Source organism: Bos indicus x Bos taurus, chromosome 1 (genome assembly GCF_003369695.1).
Source record: "Bos indicus x Bos taurus breed Angus x Brahman F1 hybrid chromosome 1, Bos_hybrid_MaternalHap_v2.0, whole genome shotgun sequence".
Lineage (NCBI taxonomy): Eukaryota > Metazoa > Chordata > Mammalia > Artiodactyla > Bovidae > Bos > Bos indicus x Bos taurus.
This window is the reverse complement of record NC_040076.1, coordinates 68,866,282-68,893,129: the sequence shown is the minus strand read 5'-3', so window position 1 is coordinate 68,893,129 and position 26,848 is coordinate 68,866,282. Positions and strand designations below refer to the sequence as shown.

The window sequence follows — 26,848 nt, the reverse complement described above, 5'->3', positions numbered from 1 at the left end:
ATGGACAGGGAGGCCTGGCATGCTGCAGTTCACGGGGTCACAAAGAGTCGGACATGACTGAACGACTGAACTGAACTGAATATAGGAGCACCTAAATACATAAATACTAACAGGAGACTTTAACACGAAACTCACAACAATGGACAGATCCTCTAGACAGAAAGTCAATAAGGCAACAGAGATCCTAAATGATACAATAGGAGAGTTAGCCTTAACTGACATTTTCAGAACACTGCACATTCTTTTCAAGTGCACATGCAACGTTTTCTAGGCTTGACCACATACCAGGGCACACACACACACAAAAAAAGCCTGAACAAATTTAAGAGGTAAAGAGGATAGAAATTATTTCGAAAATCTTTCTGACTACACAGCATGAAACAAAAATCAGCCACAGAAGAAATGAGAAAAAAACAATTACATGGACTTTACAGATAATCATTCAAAATCTGTGGGATGCTGCAAAAGGGTTTTGTAGAGGGAAGTTCATAGCAATATAAGCCTTCCTCAAAAAACAAGAAAAATCTCAAACAGCAGAATCTACTACCTAGAAGAATTAGAAAAAAGAACAAAGCCTAAGTCAGCAGAAGGAAATAATCAAGATCTGAGAGGAAAAATATGAAATAGATTAAAAAACAATAGATAAAATCAATGAAACCAAGACTTGGTTAAACAAAATTGACAAACCTCTGGCCTGGATTATAAAGAAGGAAAGAGCCCAAATATGAAATGAAAAAGGAGAAATAACAACCGATACTGCAGAAATACAAATGCCATAGGACAATATTATAAACAACTCCATGCTAACAAATTTGCCAGCCTAGAAGAAATGAAAATATACAGCTCTCCAAACTGAAGTAAGAAGAAACAGGTAATGTGAACAAAACTAGAAGTGAAACAAAATCTGTAATTAAAAAAAAAAAGAACAAGCTCGCGACAAACAAAACTTAAGGACCATGTGGTTTTACAGGTGAATTCAACCAAACATATAAAGAAAAACTAACACATTTGAGGATCCTTCTCAAATTCTTCCAAAAGGTTGAAGAGGAGGGAACACTCAAAGATGTTTTATGAAGCCACCATCACACTGATACCAAAACCAGACAAGTATACCACCACAAAAGAAAATTACAGGTCAATACCTTTGATAAATATAGATGCAAAATTTCTAAACAAAGTATTAGCAGACCCAATCCAACAAACATAAAACAGATCATACACCATGACCAAGTTAGATTCACTTCAAGATCACAAGAATGGTACAATATACGAAATCAATATAATACACCACATTAACAAAGAAAAGTCACATGATCATCACACAGAAAAAAAGCAATGGTGGCAAGCTAAAAAGCCTTCCTGCTAAAATCTGGAACAAGACAAGGACGCCAACTCTCATCACTTCTATTCAACATAGTATTGGAAATCAGACAAGAAAAAGAAAAGGTATCCAAATTGGAAGGGAAGAGGTAAAACTGTCATTTTATGCACATGCACACATGCATGCCAAGTCACTCAGTTGTGTCTGACACTTTGCGACCCCATGGACTATAGCCACCAGGCTCCTCTGTCCATAGGATTCTCCAGGCAAGAATGCTGGAGTGGGTTGCCATGCCCTCCTCTGGGGATCTTCCTGACCCAGGGATCGAACCTGGGTCTCTTGCCTCTCCTGCACTGGGAGGCAGCTTCTCTACAGCACTACCTGAGAGGCCCTCTGTGCAGATGACACGATACTGTGTGTAGAAAACCCTAAAGAACTGATACTTCAGCAGCGTAGTGGGATACAAGATTAACATTGAGAAGTTGGTTTCATTTCTTTAACAATATCAGAAAGGGAATAGAAAACAAAAAACTAAAAAACTTTTAAAATCACACAAAATAAACCCAAAATACTTAGAAATAAACCTGACCAAGGAGGTGAAAGATTTATAAGCTGAGAACTATAAAACGTTAATAGAGAAAACTGAAGATGATTCAAAGAAATGGAAAGATATCCCATGTTCTAGGGTCAGAAGAATTAAGATGGCCACACTACCCAAAGCAATCTTCAGATTGCACCCTCACCATACACAAAAATAAAATCAAAATGGGTTAAAGACCTAAAGACGTGACATAATAAAACTCTGAGAACACAGGCAAAACATTCTCTGACATGAATTGTACCAGTGTCTCAAAGCAATAGAAACAAAAGCAAAAATAAACAAATGGGAACTTACCAAACTCACAAGCTTTTGCACAGCAAGAAACCATGAACAAAACAAAAACACAGTCTATGGATGGGGAGAAATATTTATTCGCACATGTGACTGACAAGGGCTTGATTTCCAAAATGTACAAACAGCTCATGCAGTTCAACAACAACAAAACCCAATCATGGGCAGAAGACCTAAATTCTCCAAAGAAGACACACAGATGGCCAACACGCACGTGAAAAGGGATGTTCAATATGGCTAATCACTAGAGAAGTGCAAAGCAAAACTAACAGCGTGGTACCTGATGATAGCAAATGCTGGAAAGCGTGTGGGGAAAAGGGAACCTCCCACAATGCTGGCGGGATGTACACTGGTGTAGTCTCTAAAGACCAGTAAGGAAGTTCCTCAGAAAGCTGAAAGTACAGTTGCCACACGATGCAGGAATCCATTCAAAAGACACACACGCTCCTGTGTTCACAGCAGCACTATTCACAATAGCCGAGACATGGAAACAATCTGAATGTTCAGTGAGTAAAGAAGATGGGTGACACAAACATGCTCACGTGCACGCACGTGTGCGCATACACACTGGACTACTACTCAGCCACAAAGAGAACGAAACAACACCATCCGTCCAACATGGACGGACCTACACAGTCTCAGAAAGGAAGAAAGACAAACCCCCTATGATACCACTGACACGCGGAATCTAAAATATGACACAAATGAACACACGGACAAGATAGAAGCAGACTCCCAGACAAAGACAACAGACTTGTGCTCGCCAACTGGGAGGCAGACTGGGAAAGCGATGGAGTGGGAGTCTGGGGTTAGCAGATAGATTCTATTATATATAGAATGGATGAATAACAAGGTCCTATTGTATATAGCACAGGGAACTACATTTAATATTCTGTGATAAACTATCATGGAAAAGAATATTTTTTAATGTGTATATAGGACTTCCTTGGTAACGCAGTGGGTAAGAATCCACCTCACAATGCAGGAGACACGGCTTCGATCCCTGGTCGGGAAGATCCCACATGCCGCAGGGCAACGAAGCCCTGACCACAACTACCGAGCCTGTGCTCTAGAGCCCACAGGCCACAACGGGAAACTTGGGCACCACAGTGAAGAATAGCCCTGGCTCGCCCTGACAGGAGAAGGCCCACGCACTGCAACAAATAAATACACACACACACACACAACTTAATCACTTTTCTGTACAGCAGAAATTAACACAACATTGTAAATCAACTATATCTCAATAAAAAGGTAACACAAAAAAGAAGGCTTATTGAGTTCCATAGGACATTAACCTAGATCATTCCTTTATTAACTCAAGACTATCAGTGGGAAAGTTCGCAGTTTTTGAGCCACTGCAATTGTATTTCTAAGACTGCTACAAGTGTTATGTGTTCAGATAAGTTTGAAAGACATGACAGAACCCTGTATGTCCACACTGAAAAGTCACAATAAACATTAGCAAAACAAAGATTCCGCAAAGTCCTAAACAAATGTCTGATTCTGTTTAGAGGATTCCTCCTTGAGCATAGAACACCTGTTTTTTGGCAATATCTTCAAAACATCAGTTGGGAAACAATTACCAGTTTCTAGGCATATTTCAATAAAAAGTAACCTTCTAGATTTTCATCCTAAAATTAGACTGCAAGCTATTTTTGCACATCTAGGTTTTATTTTGCTGACTTGGAAAAAGCAGCATTTTAGAGGAATCATTACCAATCAATAGGCTTACCTCCTGCTTCTAACTGAACTCCTGGAGTCAAGTGAAGAAATTCTGGTTTCATGCTTACTCGGGAGCCAGAAATAAAACCAATCACAAATTCAGAATGTTCTTCAGCCATTTGCACCTGAATGGAATGTAATAAACAGATGACAAGACAGCAGTTAACCACACCAAACGTAAGAAACTCTGCTGTCTTATGGATGTATTTTCTCATGTCACATTGAACTCATATCTAAACAGGTAATCTTAGATATGAATCTACATACCTGCTCCACTAAGACCCTAAAATAACTCCTATCCCCTTCTCCCATAAGCAAACACTAAAAACACTAAAAATCCTATACTATTTGCATCGAAAATCTAGATGCTCCATTATTATCTATTTTTAATAATGTTTAGGGACCTACCTACTTCCAAAAAGGATATAAATCATACCCTAGAATACATTTATAATGATATAAAGCTACACTGAAGTCTTACTGCCCATCTACACAGATATCCAAGGACAGCCACCACATAAAAACAGCTGTGCTGTAAAGAGCTAGCTGAAGAGGTGTGAAGAGGTGTGAAGCCACCTCCACAGCTTTCCCTATACTTTAACACTGCCTCCACAATTTCTCTTCCATTACCTCACATCTTTAGAAGATTCCCTAGGTCTGCCTAACTCTTTTTCCGCCCCCTGCCTAACTTTCTAATTTGGTTCTTCCCTGAGGCCCAGACTGTTTCATTCTTGCTACTAAGTACTACCACCTACCAATAATCAATGTACTGTCCTTGAGCCAGATCCAGAATGCCAAATATTAACACTGACTCATGGGCCCTCTGCTAAGTCAGCTGGGAAATCACAGACATTTATGGTCAAATCAAGGGTAGGGTTAATACCTGGCCCTAGGGCCATGAGTTTTTCACAGTTCCACAACCTTTGAAATATGAAAAATAAAGTTTTAATTTTTACATGGGAATTTATTAAAAGTTCCTACTACTTTAAAAAGTAGTCTTTAAAATATATGCAAAGGTAATCCATCTCATCTTTCTAGGTGACTATCCAACTAGGAAACTTGCCCAGAGGAGAATGTGAAGAGGGACTTTATAAGCAGATGATTATCCATCTCTTATGCTGTTCTGGTGTGCAGGGGGTGGGAGCTGGGTATGGTACATCAGAACATGTATGGTGCTATAAGAACTTCCCTGGCGGCTTAGTCGGTAAAGAATTCACCTGCAATGTGGGAGACCTGGGTTTGATCCCTGGGTTGGGAAGATCCCCTGGAGAAGGGAATGGCAACCCACTCCAGTATTCTTGCCTGAGAATCCCCACGAACATAGGAACCTGGCGGACTGCAGTCCATGGAGTGGCAAAGAGTTGAACGCAACTGAGCGACTAAGCACACACATAAGAATTTTTAATAATGGGGAGTTACTAGAGGAAATAACGTGTCTGGACTCTAATTAAGAGCTCTCCTATAGAACCCCAATCAATATCAAAGACTGAAAAAGATAACCCACTTCGTGGGCTGCTGTCATGAGAACGTGTATCTTTGTGACTCAGGAAGATTCCAAGAAACTGGAAAAAAGCTCTTCAATTTCAACTCATGGGGAGATGGTAAAAACTCTATCTTAAAGGCCAGGTACATACAGACACATATGTTTATTTGACCCAATATCTGTGTTTCAATGTTTCTCTTGTAGTACCATTCAAATCTCTTTAGTGTCTGCTATAAGACATAAAAGGCTACTAACCATCAGTGCATTCTAGCCAACTAGTATTACTATACTGCCCCAGTAACAGCAGCTGATTTGTTGTTTTGGGCGGCAAGTCCACAGACCCCAGATGCAGGTATTTTCTTTCCCTGTAACATCTAGTGCCACAGTCCTGCCTTCCTTGCCCCAGTCCCTCTCCTCTGTCACTTACTGCTGCCTCAGTGTAGCTCCCAGTAGCCAAGGTGCCAGCAGAGCTCATTTCTGCAACAAGGAGGCACGCCCGGTGCAGTGGCAGGCCGACTTCTTCCAGGCCTTTCACAACTCCTGAGCCGGGCACGGCGTGAGCATTCACAAGATCTGCCCAGGAAGCTATTTTAAAGACCCCACCTCAGAAAGGGAAAAAAAGATGTTTGTCAATTTTCAAACAAAAACCTTTAACTTTTAACTCAACCAACCATCTACAATATGGAAATAATCTAGTAACATGCCAATCAAACAGTGAAGCACTTCAAGAATTTTAGTAACTATCAGTGGACCTATTTGTGAAAAATAAAATTTTCCATCTGCTTAGCTAGTTGAGAAATAACAAGGAGAAAAAAATCTTGTAAGCTCGATACTTAGTTTATTAGCAAAACTGGTAAGGGTGTTTTTCTTTGCAGGCTGATGTTTGTGGCCATCAGTAAGATTTATGCAACTGGAAAGGGACTCCAGTGAAGACAGGTGTATTGAGGTCAAAGATAGCAAACTGAAATTCCTCTGAAGATGACAGATTTTCACTCTGTAGGGATATCTCAGGAACTTACCAGCTCTTAAATCTTCTTCCTGTTCCTTAGGTTTCACTAGCTCTTCAAATTTCAATAAAGCAATTGTAATCATTTTAAAAGCAGAACAATAACTCAAGTAGATTTTTGAAAAAACTATATGCAAACTTGTAGAAAGCTTGTATAACTTTTTCAACAGTCAGTATCTTAAGCATATGAAGTCATTACAAACAAATCTATTCTTAAAGAAGTAGCTTAAGAATATGCATATATTACTTTAAGAAAAAATTATCTTAAAAGATGCTTATTAAAGAACAATGTCTGTTGTAAGGTTAAGTGAAAACAAAAAAGCATTACATAAATATGACAGAAATTTGCATAGATGAATGGGTAAAAGAAGCATTTTTACTAATGTATGCTCTACTCTGAGTTCCTATTTAACACTTTTAAAAAAGGATGTGTATCAACAGATCTTTTTCTGCTAAAAATAAATCTCACCACTTTATACTACTTTTTCCTTATTTCCTGTATCTGCGATTTTCATTCTCCAAAGATGCAGAACTGTGTTTTATTCTGCCAGGGCCAACACCTGTCATTTCTGCCCGCCTAAAACCCATGTCCCTTTCTTCTGGCATCAGCCCAGCCGTTTTCTTTAGGAGAATTAACCCTGTACTCGGGTTTCAAGAAGTTTACGTAAAGCTAATAGCCTCACATCACCAGCAGTAGGGTGTATTACCCAAGTGAGTTAATAAAGGTATGCTATACCCAGGCCTGAGTGATTGGCTTGGGGCAGGCATGAGGAATGTGCCTACCTGAGGAAGAAGAGAGAAGAAAGCAGAGCTGAGACTTGAGGAGAAAGTAAGCCCGAAAGATATCACTTGAGCTCCTAGATCCAACCACGCTTGACAGGCTGTTCTACTGCTGCGCTTGTCACGTGAGCCAATACATTTCCTTTTGTTCTTCAGCCAGTTTAGGCTGGATTTTGATTCTTGTTGGTTCCTGAATAATGCTTACCTTCATACTGCTTTTTTACTGTGTTTCCTATATCTGCAAATTTCCGGTCTTCAAAAATTAGAAACTCATGGCGTTTTGCCAGAGTGGTTAACTCCTTCATCACATCCAGAGTAAAATCATTCAAAATATCTACATGAATCTTAAGCAAGCAGATTCTGGATCCCAAAGCATCTGCTAGCTGCAGCAGCTCTCTGGACTCTGAAACATCAGCAGACAGACACAGATTGGTCTCCTTCTTTTGCATAAGCCTGAGAAGCTTCGCTGCAACCGGGTGGGTCCCAGGCAGCTCTGCACGTGCACCAAAACTTAGTTCTTTGGGTTCTTTCTTCACAGAAGGGAGAGAATCATTAGGGTTAGCTGCCACAAAAGCATTCTCCTGAATAAATCTCTTCACTCTCTCCACAGTCTCAGCATTGATTTTCTTCTGTTGCTCAAGAATACGCAGCACTGTGGACAATGTGCACACTGAGTGGAGACGAATCCCACGGGCCTGCAGATTGTCCCTGCCCCCCTGCTCTCTGTCCACCAGCACTACGGCGTCAGTGACCTTCAAGCCTTCTTTCTGAAGAACCTCAGCAGTTTCCCAAACACTAGATCCGCTGGACACAACATCTTCAATGATCAAGCAGGTGTCTCCTGGATTAACAGCCCCTTCTATAAGCCGTTTAGTACCTGGGAAAGAAAAAACTATGTTGATTCCATTTTAAAATTATGTATTTCAACCAACTCAAGATGTATCTATAGTATAAATTTGGCATGTATTTATGAAAAGGTGGATAATCTAAATTATACTTTCTGATAATCCACTTTGGAAATATATTTTTTAAATTTCTGATGAATCTTCAATGTGCTATGATTTACTGTTTTGTTAAATGTCTCTATTTCCAAACTGTCAAAGTTACATATACAGAATATTTACAATAAAACTAGCAAATTATTTAACTTCGTAAAACATCACAATGTGTTTATGATCAAAATTTCAAATATGGGTTTCTTTAGGCAAGATCACCTGGACTGATGAAAGTTATTAAAGAATAGCACAATATCATCAATGAAATCATTCCTTTTTCCATTAACAATTTCTTTATTCAAGATCGGCAAAACAACTGGCCTTTGAGTATACAAATTGAGGAGGGAAAATATTCAACCACCATTTAGATGAATCACTACATCCTTATGAATTATATAATGTAATGTGACTAAATATACTGGCCCACTCCAGTGGGCCTACTACAGACTATTTTCAGATAACCTACAAATTGTAAATAATTCATGCTGTAGACTACAAAGACCTGTGTTTTCAGAGACGCATTTTTGTGTTTTTCACCACCAAATTTGCCTTATTTTGACGCAGAATATATTTAGTGGGTGTTTTGCCCACTTTTAACTTTCCCACATGTACTATCTTTGTCTTTTCCCCACTTTTCTTCCTTGAAGAACTGGCAAGTTTAACTTAGATGAGAACATAAGACTGTATTTATAGGTATATTTTAAAATGAATGATCATATTCTGAGCAATTTTTTGAAGATACATAATAAGAAAATAGAAATAATAGTTTCCTTGTGGGAGAGATTCATATAGATAAAACACTGTGCCACTAAATAGCAAAAATATTATTCTAGTTTTTATAATGTTGAATAAACTAAAACTAGACAAGAGTATAACAAATCTCCACAAATACAGCCACTTGCCACCTAATAACTCATGGGCAATCTTGTTTCAGCTATAATTCCAATCCCACCCTCCCCCCAACAATTTTTAGAAGCAAATCTCAGACATCATATGATTTCATCATAAAAATTTTTAGAACACATTGGTAAAAAAGGACTCATCAAAAAAAGCAACAAAACAGAAATAATACCAAAAAACATTAATTCTTAATGTAATAAAATATGAAGTCAGTCCCAATACTTTTAGACTGATGTAGCTTTAAAACATGTTTGAAATACCCACCTGATAACTTATTACCATGAACCCATTAAAAAAAAATAAATCTCTATTTAGAATTCTATGCAGCATTTACATTGCCTCCCCCTCCCCCCCTCTTTTTTGCCATGCTTCATGGCTTGTAGGATCTTACTTCCCCAACCAGGCCTCCTGCAGTGGAAATGCAGAGTCCTAACCACTGGGCCACCAAGGAATTCCTTTACCTCGCTTTAAGGGAATGGTTTTATTCATGTAATTTGAACATGGTACCCTGGGAAAGTATGTGCTCTAAAAGCATTCTGCTGATGAGGAAAGTCCTGGTAAAAATGTTGGGTTTCATAAATTTGGAGCACAGGGCACTTTTTTTTTTTTTTTTTACTGCCTAATTAACATAAAGCATTTTATCCCCAGACTCTAAAGGAAAGGGGGTTGCTTTCTAACAGCAGTTAACACACTCCAAGGTTGTAACAACTTAAAGGACTTATGAGGAATATTCAAGGTGACTATCAACCTCAGTGCCTAGAAGAACAAATTCTAAAAGTGCCAGGTTACGAATCAACTTAATGCTATACTACTTTTACTTTACCATAATCCTTTTTCTCCTTCCTTCTGATAAGCATTGGAATTTCGTGGGTTGAACAGACAATTGTAGCCAATGGTAAAGCTGTATAAGGTACTCCACACACAGTGTCAAAATTGATCTCTGCATTTTCGGCAGTTTGAAATAACATTTCTGCAACCTGTTAAAGAAAAAGAACATATGAATGACCTATTATTACTGTTTTTAAAGCTGTATATAAAACATGTAACAAAGTGACAGTAAGAACCTAGCAAAGGAAAGTCTCAAACTTGGGCCAGAAAAATATAAATGCCTTGTTAAATTATTCTCTCCACAAATTCCAGTTTACAAAACAAATATAAAAACACAAGAATTAATCTACTTGGACAGACTCAGGGCTGCTTCAAGGGCAACATGGAATGTGTCAGGAAAGACTATGATATTGACCCTGAGACTGAGCATTACACTTAGGCTTCACAGTTGTTCTCAGTAATTCATTATGCTTTGAGTATCTAAACCCATCAGTTTTATTTTCCCAACACAAGTTTTCAATTAAGAAGTTTTACAAGAGAAATTAAGAAAACAATCGCATCAGGACTTGTCTGGTGAATGAGTGGCTAAGACTTGGTGCTCCCAACACAGGGGACCCAGGTTCTATCCCTGGTTGGGGAAGTAGATCCCACATGCCACAACTAAAGATCCTGCATGCTGTATCTAAAGATTCCACATTCTACATTCCACATATCTAAAGATTCCACATTCTACATTCCACATATCTAAAGATTCCACATTCTACATTCCACATATCTAAAGATTCCACATTCTACATTCCACATATCTAAAGATTCCATATTCTACATTCCACATATCTAAAGATTCCACATTCTACATTCCACATATCTAAAGATTCCATATTCTACATTCCACATATCTAAAGATTCCGCAACAAAGGTCAAAGGTCCCATGTGCCACAACTGAGACCCAGTGCAGTCAAATAAATAAATACAAATATTTAAAAAGAAAGCAGTCACATTATGAAGAATAAAACACCTGCTGCTGCTGCTGCTGCTAAGTCGCTTCAGTCGTGTCCGACTCTGTGCGACCCCATAGACGGCAGCCCACCAGGCTTCCCTGTCCCTGGGATTCCCCAGGCAAGAACACTGGAGTGGGTTGCCATTTCCTTCTCCAATGCATGAAAGTGAAAAGTGAAAGTGAAGTCGCTCAGTCGTGTCCGACTCCCAGCGACCCCATGGACTGCAGCCTAGCAGGCTCCTCCCTCCGTGGGATTTTCCAGGCAAGAGCATTGGAGTGGGGTGCCATTGCCTTCTACATAAAACACCTACAAATAAATTTAACCAAGCAAGTGAAAGACTTGCACGTTAAAAATATTAGATTTAAAAAAAACTGAAGGTGGCATAAGCAAATGGAAGAAGATTCCAGGCTCATGGATCAGAAGAATTAAAATGTTAAAATGTCCATGTTATCCAAAGCAATAAACAAACTCAATACAATTTCTATATAGTTACAATGGCACTTTTCACAGAAATGGAACAATCCTAAAATTTGTACGGAACTACAAAAGACCCAGGATAGCCAAAACAATCTTGAAAAAGAACAAAACTAGAGGCATCATGCTCCTTGATTTCTGACTATATTACCAATTAATAGTAATCAAAACAATATGGTATTGGCATAAAACCAGACACACAGGTCAACAGAATGGAAAGCCCAGAAATAAAGCTACACATATATGTTCAATCAATACACATTAAAGGAGCCAAGGATATAAAAAGGGAAAAGGATAGTCTCTTCAACAAACAGGTTTGGGGCACATTAGACTACTATCTTACACCATACATAAAAATTAACTCAGAATGGATTAATGACTTGAATGTTAAGACAGGAAACCATAAAATTCCTGGAAAAAAACAAGTGGTAAGTCCTTGACATTGGTCTTAGCAATGATTTTTGGATTTGGCACCAAAAGCAAAGGCAACGAAACCAGAAATAAGCAAGTGGGAAAGTGGCTCAAGACTGCAGAGTAAGAACTCCCCTGAACTCACCTCCTCTCGTTGACACAATTCTGTAGCTCACTGTCAACAATTCCCTCTAAATGAACCTGAGAACTAGCACAACAGCTACATCACAACAAAGGATAAAAAGGCCTACTGAGATAGGGAGAAGTTAGACACAGTCCCCTCAAAACTCCATCCCCACTTCAGCAACCCATAAGCAACATGGAGCTCACAAAAACTGAACTTCCCCCTGACACCCTACATCAGTCGCCCTAACCTGCGAACCCGCACCAGACAGATAAGTACTCAAAACACTTGGCTTTGAACACCAACAGAGTTTAGATCCAGGAAAACCAGATGGATGCAGGGAATGGAGATTTGCTCTTAACTGGATTGTGAGCAGACTTACTCACCCTGTGACCCAGCTAAAGGGCAGCAGCTTGAAAAGAGCCCAGATCATATATCAAGGAAATTCATTTGGTAATCTTAAGAACTCTGCCGGAATGTCACCGCTGGAGCTCTCTCCAGGTATGGAAGCACTGCTGCTGCTGAGTCGCTTCAGTGGTGTCCGACTCTGTGCAGCCCCATAGACAGCAGCCCACCAGGCTCCCCCGTCCCTGGGATCCTCCAGGCAAGAACACTGGAGTGGGTTGCCATTTCCTTCTCCAAGGCATGAAAGGGAAAAGGGAAAATGAAGTCGCTCAGTCGTGTCCGACTCTTAGCGACCCCATGGGCTGCAGCCTACCAGACTCCACCATCCATGGATTTTCCAGGCGAGAGTACTGGCGTGGGGTGCCGTTGCCTTCTCCAGTGGAAGCACCAGCAGGCACCATTTTCACACTCTCTAACTTGCTAGTGCCTTCCCCACACACCTCTGCCCAGCACCCCCAGAGGCCGCAGGGGAATGCACCATTTCCCCATGCTTCTGCAACAGCATAACAGCATGCTCCCCATCCCTTCCAGTCCTGCAGCCACAGCAGCAGTGTGGATACGCACCAAAGCCAGCAGGCATATGCAGCCCAAACAGGGGACACTACTGGAGTGTGTACTCTGGTTGCAAAGGCGGATTTCATTTCTGGGCTCCACAGGTGTGAAACAGTAGAATACACAGTTTGAGAAATAACCAAGAACTATGGCAAGGTTAAAGGGTAAGTAAGGTTCATTTCCAACGTGGGGCCACCCCATCAAGACTGGAAGAAATAACTGTTTCACCTAACACATGGAAACACACACAGAGTCAAGCAAATTGAGGAATTGAGGAACAGAGATATATGTTCCAAAAACAGAAAAAGATAAAGCTCCTAGAAAAAATCTTAATGAAAAAGGTAAGTAATTTACCTGATAAAGCATTTAAAGTAATGGTCATAAAGATGCTCACCAAAATAGGAAAAAGAATAGATGAACTTGAAAAAAGAGAAAATGCAAAAATCAGAGAGCTGAAGAATATAATAACTTATCTGAAAAACACACTAAAGGGGTTCAAAACTAGATAAAGCAGAAAGATTGGTAATCTGGAAGACAGGGCAGGGGAACTCACCCAAACAGGGCAGCAATAAACAAAACCCCAGAATTTTAAAAAGCAGAAACAGTCTAGGAGACCAAGGGGATAATACTGAGAAGAATAATGGCTTCCAGTTTAAGATAGTGGAGTAGAAGATGTGCACTCATCTCCTGTGAGAACACCCAAATGGTAACTAGCTGTTACCATCATTGACAGGACACTGGAACCCACCAAAGAAAGATACCCCACGTCCAAAGACAAAGAAGAAGCTGCAGTAAGACAGCAGGAGAGGCACAATCACGATAAAATCAAATTCCATACCCGCCAAGTGAGTGATCCACAGGTTACAGTACAATAATGCCAAAAAGTTATCCCACTGTTATGAAGCTTCCGAACACCACTTCAGGCTTCCCAGCTTGGGGATCTGACAAAGGGACTAGAAATCCCCAGGGAATCTGGCCTCAAAGGCCAGTGGGATTTGATTACAGGACTTCCACAGGACTAGGGGAAACATGGACTCCAGTCTTCGAGGGCACAAACAAAATCTTGCATGAACAAAGACCCAGAAAAGGAGGAGTGATCCCACTGGAGACTGAACCAAACTACCTGATAGTGTTGGAAAGCCTCCTGTGGAGTCAGCAGGGGCTCACCACAGGGACAGGGGCACCAGTCTGGGAAGGTCCCCCTTGGTGGTTGCCATTAACCGTACCAGCTGAGCTATCTGAAATCCTAAAAGAAGGTGCTGTTAAAAGTGCTGCACTCAACATGCCAGCAAATTTGGAAAACTCAGCAGTGGCCACAGGACTGGAAATGGTCAGTTTTCATTCCAACCCCAAAGAAAGGCAATGACAAAGAATCTTAAACTACTGCACAATTGCACTCATCTCACATGCTAGTAAAGTAATGCTCAAAATTCTCCAAGCTAGGTTTCAATGCTACATGAACCGAGAACTTCTAGATGGTTAAGCTGGATTTAGAAAAGGCAGAGGAACCAGAGATCAAATAGCCAACATCCACTGGAACACCAAGAAAGCAAGAGAATTCCAGAAAAACATCTACTTCTCCTTCATTGACTACACTAAAGCCTTTGACCATATGGATCATGACAAACTGGGGAAAGTTCTCAAAGAGATGGGAATCCCTGCCTCCTGTGAAACCTGTACGCAGGTTAAGAAACAACAGTTAGAACTGGACATGTAACAACAGACTGGTTCCAAACTGGGAAAGGAGAATGTCAAGGCTGTATATTGTCATCCTGCTTATTTAACTTACATGCAGAGTACATCATACAAAATGCCAGGCTGGATGAAGCACAAGCTGGAATCAAGATTGCCGGGAGAAATATCAATAACCTCAGATATGCAGATAACACCAGCCTTATGGCAGAAAGCAAAGAACTAAAGAGCCTCTTGATGAAGGTGAAAGAAGAGAGTGAAAAAGTTGGCTTAAAAGCCAACATTCAAAAAACTAAGGTCATGGCATCTGGTCCCATCACTTCATGTCAAATAGATGGGGAAACAATGGAAACAGTGACAGACTTAATTTTGTTGGGCTCCAAAACCACTGCAGATGGTGACTGCAGCAATGAAATTAAAAGACACTTGCTTGTTGGAAGAAAAGCTATGAGCAACCTAGACAGCATATTAAAAAGTAGACGCTACTTTGCTGACAAAGGTTCGTATAGTTAAAGCTATGGTTTTTCCAGGAGTCATGGATGGATGTGAGAGTTGGACCATACAGAAGGCTGAGCACCGAAGAATTGATGCTTTTGGACTGTGGTGCTGGAGAAGGCTCTTGAGAGTCCCTTGGACTGCAAGGAGATCCAACCAGTCAATCCTAAAGGAGATCAGTCCTGAATATTCACTGGAAGGACTGATGCTGAAGCTGAAACTCCAATACTTTGGCCACCTAACTTGAAGAACTGACTCATTGGAAAAGACCCTGATGCTGGGAAAGATTGAAAGCAGGAGGAGAAGGGGATGACAGAGGATGAGATGGTTAGATGGCATCACTGACTCAATGGACATGAGTCTGAACAAGCTCTAAGAGATGGTGAAGGACAGGGAAGCCTGGCGTGCTGCAGTCCATGGGGTTGCAAAGAGTCAGACATGACTGAGCAACTAAACACCGGTGGGCAGACAGAAGAAGCAAGAAGCAGCACAGTCCCACAGTGGCTAAAGGAAAAAACATATTATGGAGAGTTAATCACAATGAAAAAGTAAAAAGTTATGTCCCAGATGAAGGGACAAGATAAAACCCCAGAAAAACAACTAAATGAAGTGGAGATAGGCAACCTTCCAGAAAAAGAATTCAGAATAATGATAGTGAAGATGATCCAGGATCTCCGAAAAACAATGGAGAAAATGCAAGAATACCAAAGATCTACTAGAACTAAAGAACAAACAAACAGATGAAAAATACACTAGAAGGAATCAGCAGCAGAATAAGGCAGAAGAATGAATAAATGATCTGGAGGACAGAATAGTGGAAATCACTGCTGTAGAACAGAATATAGAAAAAAGAATGAAAAGAAATGAAGACACTGTAAGAGACCTCTGGGATAACATTAAACAACCAACATTTGCAGTATAGGGGTCCTAGAAGGAGAAGAGAGAAAGGACCTAAGAAATATCTGGAGAGATAATAGCTGAAAAGTTCCCTAAATTGTGAAAGGAAATAGTCAACCAAGTCCAAGAAGTAGAGAATCCCAGGCAGGATAAACCCAGGGAGGAACACTCCAAGACACATAGTAGTCAAACTGACAAAAATTAAAGACAAAGATAAAATATTAAAAGCAACAAGGAAAAAACAACAAATAACATACAAGGGAACTCCTATCAGGCTATCAGCTGATTTTTCAACAGAAACTCTACAAGCCAGAAAGGAATGTCACAGTATATTTAAAGTGATGAAAGGAAGAACCTACAACCAAGAATATTCTACCCACCAAGTCTGATTCAGATTTGATGGAGAAATCAAAAACTTTCCAGACAAGCAAAAGTTAACAGAATTCAGGACCACCAAACCAGCTTTACAACAAATGTTAAAGGAACTTCTCTAGGCAGCAAACACAAGAGAAGGAAAAGACCTACAGAACATAAACCCAAGATAATTAAGAAAATGGTAGTATGATCATACATGTCGATTAATTACCTTAAATGTAAATAGATTAAGTGCACCGACCAAAGACACAACTGGCTGCGCTGATGAAAACAAATGCATGTGTGGACTTCCACTTACCATACCACTCTGCCGGACCCCCCAAATTGTATCTAATTATTTCATATTGCTAAGTTAATCATGTTCCCATGTAATTATCTTCTATTTTTGGTCTGGCTATTGATTATGAAAACTGATAAAACATCTTTTACTATTATGATCATGTAATTATTACTTAATATCACTGGATCACAATTGGTCAGCAGAAAAAATAATAGAACTCTATATCACCAAAACTACCATAGAGAAACCTATAATCACTTTTCAAAATCCAGATGCATATCAGAATTATCTTGAAACTTTTTGAAAAATACAAATGCCCAGGTATTGCTTTTTTTTCTCCAGAGCTCCAGGTATGTTAAAAAAAAAGTTCTGTCCCCTTTCCCAGGATATCAGCTCATTCAAGTCTCATCTTTGGTAATTAAGAGTAGGCAGGGCCTTCGCTGGCAGTCCAGTGGCTAAGACTTCACCTTCCAATGCAAAGGGTGCAGGTTCAATTCCTGGCGGGCGAGTTAATAATCCCACCACCAAAAATCCAAAAACAGAAACAATATTGTAACAAATTCAAGAGACTTTAAAAGTCCCTCTCTTACGGAGGACTTCGTGCATGAAAGTGAAACAACTGTCAACGATTAGGGGATTCTTTTATCTCTTTCTCTACACATGGAATCTACTCACATGATATTTTAAAATTCTGCTTCAGTCCCACACCCCATTATTCAGAATGCCCATCATACTAAAAAAGCTGAAAGAATTCCAAAGGACACATAACTTTAGGTGGGAAAAAACTGTAACACTTATTTTAATACCAATGATCATTTTTTAGACATCAAGACCTTCTAACAGATTCTAACTCCAAGGAGTCCCAAGCTCCCTAGAAGTCCTCCTGCCTCCTGTCTTGACTGTCTTAATTAACACAGTCCTGTCCTACCCAGAGGCTTGGATGCACAAGGATTTCCTTTTCTCCCTGCTCTCAGCCCAGGGCCTCTGCCAGGGAGTTTTCACCACTTGTGCCACAAAGAGTGAGCCCAGGTGCTTCTTGTTTAGAGCTCTTCCTTTGCCCTTCTTGGATGTGACTAAGGCAAAAAAGCAAGGGAGGAGACATCCCAGCGAGTGGATGCTTCTCATTTAGATCGAAAAAAATCTCCAACCCAATAAACAAGCCCTTCACAAACTACCAACCAGAAAAACTGCTAGCCATTGCCAAGCACATAGTAGGCACCTGTTCAATACTGAAGAAATGAATGAATGAATCTAAAGAAAAAAATACTGAGAACATTCACATTGTACACTATATATATAACTGTAAATACATATGTACCCAACATAGGAGCACCTCAATATATGACGCAAATATTAACAGCCATAAAAGGAGAAATCGACAGCTACACAATAAAAGTGGGGGACTTTAACACCCCATTTACATCAACAGAGATGGTCCAGACAGAAAATCAATAAGGAAACACATGCCTTAAATGACACATTGGACCAGACTGATTTAATTGATATTTATAAGAACATCCCATCCAAAATACACATTCTCAAGTGCACATGGAACATTCTCCAGGATTTATCACATGCTGGACCACAAAGCAAGCCATGGTAAGTTTAAGAAAACTGAAATCATATCAAGTATATTTTCCCATCACAACACTATGAGATTAGAAAAGATAAGACAAAAAAACTGTAAAAAACACAAACATGTGGAAGCTAAACAATGTTACTAAACAACTCACTGAAGAAATCAAAGAATAAATGACTGGAGACAAGAGAAAACGGAAACACAGACCTCCCTGGTGTTCTAACGGTTAAGAATCCGCCTGCCAGTGCAGGGGACACGGGTTGATCCCTGGTCTGGGGGCACCCCACATACAGTGGAGCAGCTAAACCAATGTGCCACACTACTGAAGCCCGCACGCCTAGGGCCCGAGCTCCGCCAGAGAAACCGCTGCAACGAGAAGCCCGAGCAGCTCGGAGAGCAGCCCCCACTCGCCAAAACTAGAGAAAGCCCATGGACAGCAATGGAGACTTGGTGCAGCCTAAAAATATACACATTAAAAAAAAAAAGATTCAAAATCTATGGGACGCAGCAAAAGCAGTTCTAAGAGGGGAAGTTATAGCAATACCATCTTACCTCAGGAAATAAGAAAAGTCTCAATGAAATGACCTAACTTTACACATAATGCAAACTAGAGAAAGAAAAACAAACAAAACCCAGTTAGTAGAAAGAAATCATAAAGATCAGAGCAGAAATAAATGAAGTAGAGATGAAGACTACAATAGAAAAGACCAATGAAACTAAAAGCTGGTTGTTTGAAAAGGTAAACAAAAGTGATACACCTTTAGCCAGACTCGTCCAGGAAACAGGGGAAAGAGCTCAAATCAACAACATTAGAGATGAAAACGAAGTTACAGTGGACACCAAGGAAATACAAAGGATCGTGAGGGTACTATAAGTAACTGTAAGTTAATAAAATGGACCATCTAGAAGAAATGGACAATTCTTAGAAAGATTTCCCAAGACTGAATGAGGAAGATATAGAAAGCACGAACAGACCAATCACAAGTATTGAAATTGAAACTGTGAGTAAAAAACTAACGAACAAAAGTCCATGCATTTATGGTAAATTAATCTTTGAGAAAGGAGGCAAGACTATATATGTAACAGAGAAAGTACAGTCTCTTCAATACGTGGTCCTGGGCAAAGTGGACAGCTATATGTAAAGCGATGAAACTGGCACACTCTTTAATACCATATACAAATATAAACTCAAAATGTATTAAAGACTTAAATATAAGACTGGATACTATAAAATTCTTACAGGAAAACATGTGCAATGCTCTTTGACACACATTGCAGCAGTGTCTTTTCCAATCCATTTCCTAAAGTAATGGAAATAAAACAAAAGTTAAATAAATGTGACCTAATTAAACTCAGAAGTTTGTGCACAACCAAGGAAATAACAAACACAATGAAAAGACAACCCACAGAACGGGAGACTGTATCTGCAAACCATGAAACTGGCAAGGAATTAATCTCCAAAATTTACAAACACCTCATGCAACTCAGTATCAGAGAAACAAACAACTCAATCAAAAAATGGGCAGAAGACCTAAACAGACATTTCTCCCAAGAAGCCAGACTTATGGCCAAGAGGTACATAAAAAGATGCTCAACACCGCTAATTATTAGGGAAATGCAAATCAAAACTACAATGAGACATCACCTCACACCAGCCAGAATAGAATGGCTATCAGCAAAAAGGTTACAAACAATAAATACTAGAGAGGGCTTGGAGAAAGGGAGCCCTCCTACGCTTTTGGTGGGAATGGATATTGGTACAGCCACTGCAGAAAACAGTATGGACATTCCTTAAAAAACTAAAAATATATATAGCTATGACATTATCCAGCAATCCCACTCCTGAGCATAGATCCAGAGAAAACCATGGGTCAAAAGGATCCATGCACCCCAATATTCACCACTGTGTTATTCACAATATCCAAGAAATGGGAGTAACCTAAGTGTCCATCAACAGATAAATGGATAGAGATGGGGTACATATATACAATGCAATGTTACTCAGCAATTAAAAAGAATGAAATAATGCCATTTGCAGTAATATGGACGGACCTGGAGATTATCATATCAAGTGAATTAAGTTAGACAGAAAAAGACAATGAACATATTTACAAAACATAGACTCACAGACTACAAAACAAACATATGATTATCAAAGGGAAAGATGAGGGGAGGGATAAACTGGGAGTCTGGAATATACACACACTGCCATATTTAGAACAAATAACCAGCAAGAACCTACTGCATAGCACAGGCAACTCTGCTCAATATTCTATAATAACCTACATGGGAGAAGAATCTGAAAAAGAACAGATACATGTGTACATATATAACTGAATCACTTTGCTGTACGCCTGAAACTAACAACACTGTTAATCAACTCTGCTACCGATATAAAACAAAAACGTTAAAAAAAAAAAGAAAGAAAGAATGACTGAAAGCCTTCTTAACTCGGGGATGGAAGCAGACATCCAGAATTAGGAGTGTTTGAAAGAAGATGAACCCCAAAAAACCTGAACATAATCAAAATGTCAAAGTTAAAGACAAGGGGAGAATCTTAAAGGAGCAAGAGAAAAACAACTTGTTATGCAAGAGAACAACCCCCCTACCCCATTAGGACTATCAGCAGATTTCTCAGCAAAAACGTTGCCGCCCAGAAGCAAGTGGCATGATATAGTCAAAGTGCTTAAAGGAGAACACTTCCTACCAAGAATACGCAGACCCGATGGACGACATTCCATCCCAAAGCAACAGAATACACACTCTTTACGTGTACCTGAAAGATTCTCAAGGATAGATCATATGTTAGACCACAAAACAATTCCCAAGGAATTTAAGAAGACTGAAATCATATCAAGTATCTTTCTGACCACAATGGCATGAAACTGGAACTCAGTTACATGAAGAAAACAAGAAAAATCTCAAATATATAAAGATTAAACAATATGCTATGGAACAACCAGTGGGTCAATGAAGAAATCAAAGGACAATTAAAAAAAAAAAACCCTTAATTCAAATGAAAATTAAAAGAAAACATACAAAGTCTATAAGATTCAGCAAAAGCAGTTTTAAGAGCAAAGTTTATAATGATACAGGCCCACCTCAAGAAATAAGAAAAATTTCAAATAAACAACCTAACTTTATGCCTAAACAAAGCAGAAAAAGAAGAACAAATGAAGCCCAAAGGTAGCAGAAAGAAGGAAATAAAGATCACAGTGGAAATAAATGGAGACCAAAAAGACAATTTAAATAAATGAACTAATAGCTGGTTCTTTAAAAAGATAACCAAAATTGATCAACCTTTAGCTCAAGTACCAGGAAAAAAAGAGAACTCAAATCAATAAAATCAGAAATCAAAGAGCATATACACCTGATACCAAAGAAATAAAAGGCTCCTAAGAGGTGACTATAAACAACTGTAAGTCAACAAATACCCTGGGAAATGGATCAATTCCTAGAAACAGTCTTCCAAGACTGAACCATAATTAGAAATAATGAACAAATAGGAGAAATAATAAGAATTAATCAATAATAAACAAACAGACAACTCACAACAAACAAAAGTTTAAGACCCTATGCTCTCATTGCTGAATTTTACTATTCAAAAAAGACTTAATTCCTATCCTCCTCCAATTCTTCCAAAACATTAAAAAGAGGAGGGAATGTCCCCAAACTCCTTTTACAAGGCCAGCATTACACTGATACCAAAACCAGACAAGGACACATACGAAAAAAGTACAGGTCAATATTGATAATGAATTTAGATGTACAAACCTTCAACAAAATATTAGCAAACCAAACTCAACAATACATAAAGAAGATAATAAGCTAGGACCAAGTGGGATTTATCTCAGGGATACAAGGATGATTCAACACTACAAATCAAGGTGATACACCACATTAACAAAATGAAGGATAAAAATCATACGGTCATCTAAATAGGTACAGAAAAAGCACTTGATAAAATTCAACCACCATTGATAAAGACTGAACAATGGGTAGAGATGGAATAATACAGGCCATATGATAGGCCCACAGCTGATCACACTCAATGGTGAAAAGCTGAAAGCTATTTCCTTAGGATCAGAAACATGACAAAGATGCTCCTTCTTGCCACTTTTTACTCAGCATGGTACTGGAAGCTCTAGTCAGAGCATTTAGGCAGGAAAAAAGAAATAAAAGGCATGCATATTGGAAAGGGAGGAGGAACCAAGTGCTGGTGGTGGCTTAGTCACTAAGTCGATTCCGACTCTTGCGATGCCATGGACTGTGGCCTGCCAGTGGACTCTGTCCATGGGATTCTCCAAACAAGAATACTGCAGTGGGCTGCCATTTCCTTCTCCAAACTAAGTGGATGACATGATTTTATATTTAGAAAACCATAAAGACGTCACAAAAAATTGTTAGAATAAACAAACTCAGTAAAGTTGGAAGGTACAAAATCAATATACAAAAATCTGTTGTGTTTTTACAGAATAACAACAAATTATCAGAGAAATTAAGAAGACAATGCCATATACAATTGCCTCAAAAAGAACAAAGTACCTAAGAATAAATTTAACCAAGGAGGTGAAAGCCTGTACACTAAAAAGTATAAGACACTAATGAACAAAATTGAACATGACACAAATTAAGATATTCCATGCTCATATTTGGAAGAATTAATATTGTAAAAATGTCCACATTACCCAAAACAATCTGCAGATTCAATGCCATCCCTATCAAAAATCCAATAGTACTTTTCACAGAAATAGAACAATCCTAAAATTTCTTTGGAACCATCAGTTCAGTTCAGTCGATCAGTCGCTCAGTCATGAATCTCAGCACGCCAGGCCTCCCTGTCCATCACCAATTCCCAGAGTTCACTCAGACTCACGTCCATTGAGTCAGTGATGCCATCCAGCCATCTCATCCTCTGTCGTCCCCTTCTCCTCCTGCCCCCAATCCCTCCCAGCATCAGTCTTTTCCAATGAGTCAACTCTTCGCATGAAGTGGCCAAAGTACTGGAGTTTCAGCTTCAGCATCATTCCTTCCAAAGAAATCCCAGGGCTGATCTCCTTCAGAATGGACTGGTTGGATCTCCTTGCAGTTCAAGGGACTCTCAAGAGTCTTCTCCAACACCACAGTTCAGAAGCATCAATTCTTCGGCGCTCAGCTTTCTTCACAGTCCAGCTCTCACATCCATACATGACCACAGGAAAAACCATAGCCTTGACTAGACGGACCTTTGTTGGCAAAGAAATGTCTCTGCTTTCCAATATGCTGTCTAGGTTGGTCATAACTTTCCTTCCAAGGAGTAAGCGTCTTTTAATTTCATGGCTGCAGTCACCATCTGCAGTGATTTTGGAGCCTCAAAAAATAAAGTCTGACACTGTTTTCCCATCTATTTGCCATGAAGTCATGGGACCAGATGCCATGATCTTAGTTTTCTGAATGTTGAGCTTTAAGCCAACTTTTTCACCCTCCTCTTTCACTTTCATCAAGAGGCTTTTTAGTTCCTCTTCACTTTCTGCCACCCAAATACCCAAAGCAACCTTGAGAAAGAAAGATAAAGGTGGAGACTTCACACTCCTTGATTTCAAACTATATTAATAAAGCTATCGTGGTCAAAACTAATTGGCATAAAAACAAACAACAGATCAACAGAACAGAATAGAGAGCCTAAAAATAAACCCAAGCACCTATTTCAATTAACTTATGAGAAAGGAGCCAAGAATGCACAATGGGCAAGGACAGTCTCTTTAATAACACACTGCTGGTAAAACAGGACAGCCACACACAAAAGAATGAAAGTGGACCGCTATAATCCACCATACATAAAAATTAACTCAAAATGGATTAAACCTGAATGTAACACCTGAAAACATGAAACTCCTAGAATAACACACAGCTGGTAAGCTCCCTGACATCACTCTTGGTGACATTTCTTTGGATCTCACTTCAAAGGCAAAGACAACAAAAGTAAAAATAAACAAATGGGACTATATCAAACTAAAGAGCTTCCACAGAACAAAGGGAGCCATCAGCAACACCCCCTCCCCCCAAAAAAGTACCCTTCTGAACTGCAGAAGGTATTTGCAAATTATATTCCCGAAAAGGGATTAGTATCTAAAATATATAAAGAGTTCATAGAGCTCAATAATAAAAAACGATCTGATCAAAAAAATGAGCAGAGGATCTGAATGGACATTTTTTCCAAACAAGACATACAAATAGCCCAGAAGCATATGCAAAGATGCTCAAAATCACCAATAATCAGGGAAATGCAAATCAAAACCACAATGAGATATCAAATGGCTATTACCAAAAGAACAAGAAATAATAAGTTTTGGTGAGGATGCAAAGGAAATGGAACCCTTCTGCACTTATGGTGGGAATGATAATTGGTGCAGCCACTGTGGAAAGTAATATGGAGGTTCCTCAGAAAGTTAAAAACAGAACTCCCATGTCACCCAGCAAGTCTACTTCTGGATATTTACCTAAGGGAGATGAAAACACTACCTTAAAAAGATATCTGCACCCCCACGTTCACTGGAGCATTATTTACAATAGCCAAGATGTGGAAACAACCTAAATTGCAAAACAACCATCAATGAACAAATGGATAAAGAGAATGTGGTATGTGCATACACACAGGCCACGGAATATTATTCACCCACAAAAAAGGTGATACATTGCCGCTGGCTCAACACTTAGGGCATTAAGGGACTTTAAGGGCATTATGCTAAGCGAAATGGATGGAGAAAGGCAAATACCTCATGATCTTATTTACATGTGGAGTCTTATAAACACAAAGAGAAATAGTAGATATAAAGAACTGATTGGTGGCTGCCAGAGGCAGAGTAGGGGAGAGGCAAAATGGGTGAAGGAATTCAAAAGGTACAAACTTCCAATTATAAAATAAATAAGTCATGGAAATGTATTATAACACACAGCATAGTGACCAGAGTTCATAATACTGTTTTGCATATTTGGAGGTTGCTGAGAGATCTTGAAAGTTCCCAGCACAAGAAAAAGATTGCAATTATGTTAACTACACTTACTGCGGCAATGATTATGCAAATACACAGTCATTACGTACACCTGAAACAAATTTAATGTTATCTGTCAACTGTATCTCAATTTTTAAAAAATCAACAAAAGACTATACACCAAAGTGTTTTTGAAAGTTCTCATAAATACAGAGCCACTAGTTGATAATATCTTTTCCCACAAAAATCATCACATTGTAACACTACAATGCATATTCCCACCCAACACCATCTTATTTTAAGAAAAGCGAAGAATTACTAAGTGACCTATATCAGAGGTGTTCAAATTTTTTTGTTCCTGTATTTCTAAAGATTTGAAAAATTTATGAATATTTTTAAGTGGCAAAAAATGTAACTTCTGGAGTCCTGAAAAAATTAACATGTTATTCTAGAACTGTTACATCATTCTTTTAAGTCCAAATGCCTTATTGATTTGATATGCAACATCTGCTTTTAAAAAAAAAAAAAGAGAGAGAGAGAGAGAGACTTCCCTATTGGTCCAGTGGCTAAGACTCTGCATTCCCAATGTGGGGGAAGTGGGATGGGGTTAGGAACTAGATTCCACATAAGGCAACTAAAGATCCTGGATACCACTACTAAGACTTCAGGGAGCCAGAAACAAAACAAACTGCAACATGAAAATGCTTAACTATGAAACCTGGAAAAATTTACACTTTTTTGAACTCATATTCTCATTTCATTATCTCCAGAGAATTTTATTCTAATGCAATATACATTTACGCTTGAAAAACTTCTACTGATCGTTCTATGATACTTCTCCAAAACAAAAATGTATGTAAACTGAAATTTTAAATTGTTTAAATTTAAAAAATTTTCCCATGACCATAAGTCTCTAAAGGTTAAAACTTCTATGTTATTACAATTGTTATCATCATAAAATGAATTAAAACATAATCTGCAAATTTTGATAGAAGCATAAAACATATTATTTTGAAAATGCATTGCTCAGTAACAGGAATAGTAGTACCTAATCCTGGCAATTTGGAAAAGGCAATGGCACCCCACTCCAGTACTCTTGCCTGGAAAGTCCCATGGACAGAGGAGCCTGGTAGGCTGCAGTCCATGAGATCACTAAGAGTCAGACACAACCGAGCAACTTCACTTTCACTTTTATGCCTTGGAGAAGGAAATGGCAACCCACTCCAGTGTTCTTGCCTGGAGAATCCCAGGGACGGGGGAGTCTGGTGGGCTGCCGTCTATGGGGTCGCACAGAGTCGGACACGACTGAAGCGACTTAGCAGCAGCAGCAGCAGATCCTGGCAATTAATTTATGTATCTAGTATAACTATTACTTACTATTAGGAAGTCAGAGTTCAGTGTAAGTTCTATTGTGTCTTAGGGCGTGCAAATAATAAGAAACCCTATTTACATACATAAGCAGACATGAAAGAGTTCTGTTACAGCCAGACCTCTCAGTGTTTTGAGCTCCTTCTGAGTTAACTACCCAAAATAACACACACATACACATAAACCTCAACATCTAGTATCAAAAGATAATTTTCAGTCATCTGTAAACTGATGACTTCTTCAAAAATAAACCAATTTTTCAAAATAAGATCCCTAATCATTCACTTTCTCAGC

General features: G+C 39.1%; 1 protein-coding gene across 1 annotated transcript in view; it reads right to left on the bottom strand.

The window, feature by feature from the left end:
• Nucleotides 1–26,848, bottom strand: part of UMPS (uridine monophosphate synthetase) — a 49,875-nt gene that overhangs the window by 21,557 nt on the left and 1,470 nt on the right. The window contains exons 2-5 of the mRNA XM_027536431.1: nucleotides 9,926–10,079; nucleotides 7,413–8,084; nucleotides 5,849–6,024; nucleotides 3,949–4,063 (exon numbers count right to left, since the gene is read on the bottom strand). Coding sequence (XP_027392232.1) covers nucleotides 3,949–4,063; nucleotides 5,849–6,024; nucleotides 7,413–8,084; nucleotides 9,926–10,079 — 1,117 coding nt within the window. The remainder of the gene's footprint in view (nucleotides 1–3,948; nucleotides 4,064–5,848; nucleotides 6,025–7,412; nucleotides 8,085–9,925; nucleotides 10,080–26,848) is intronic.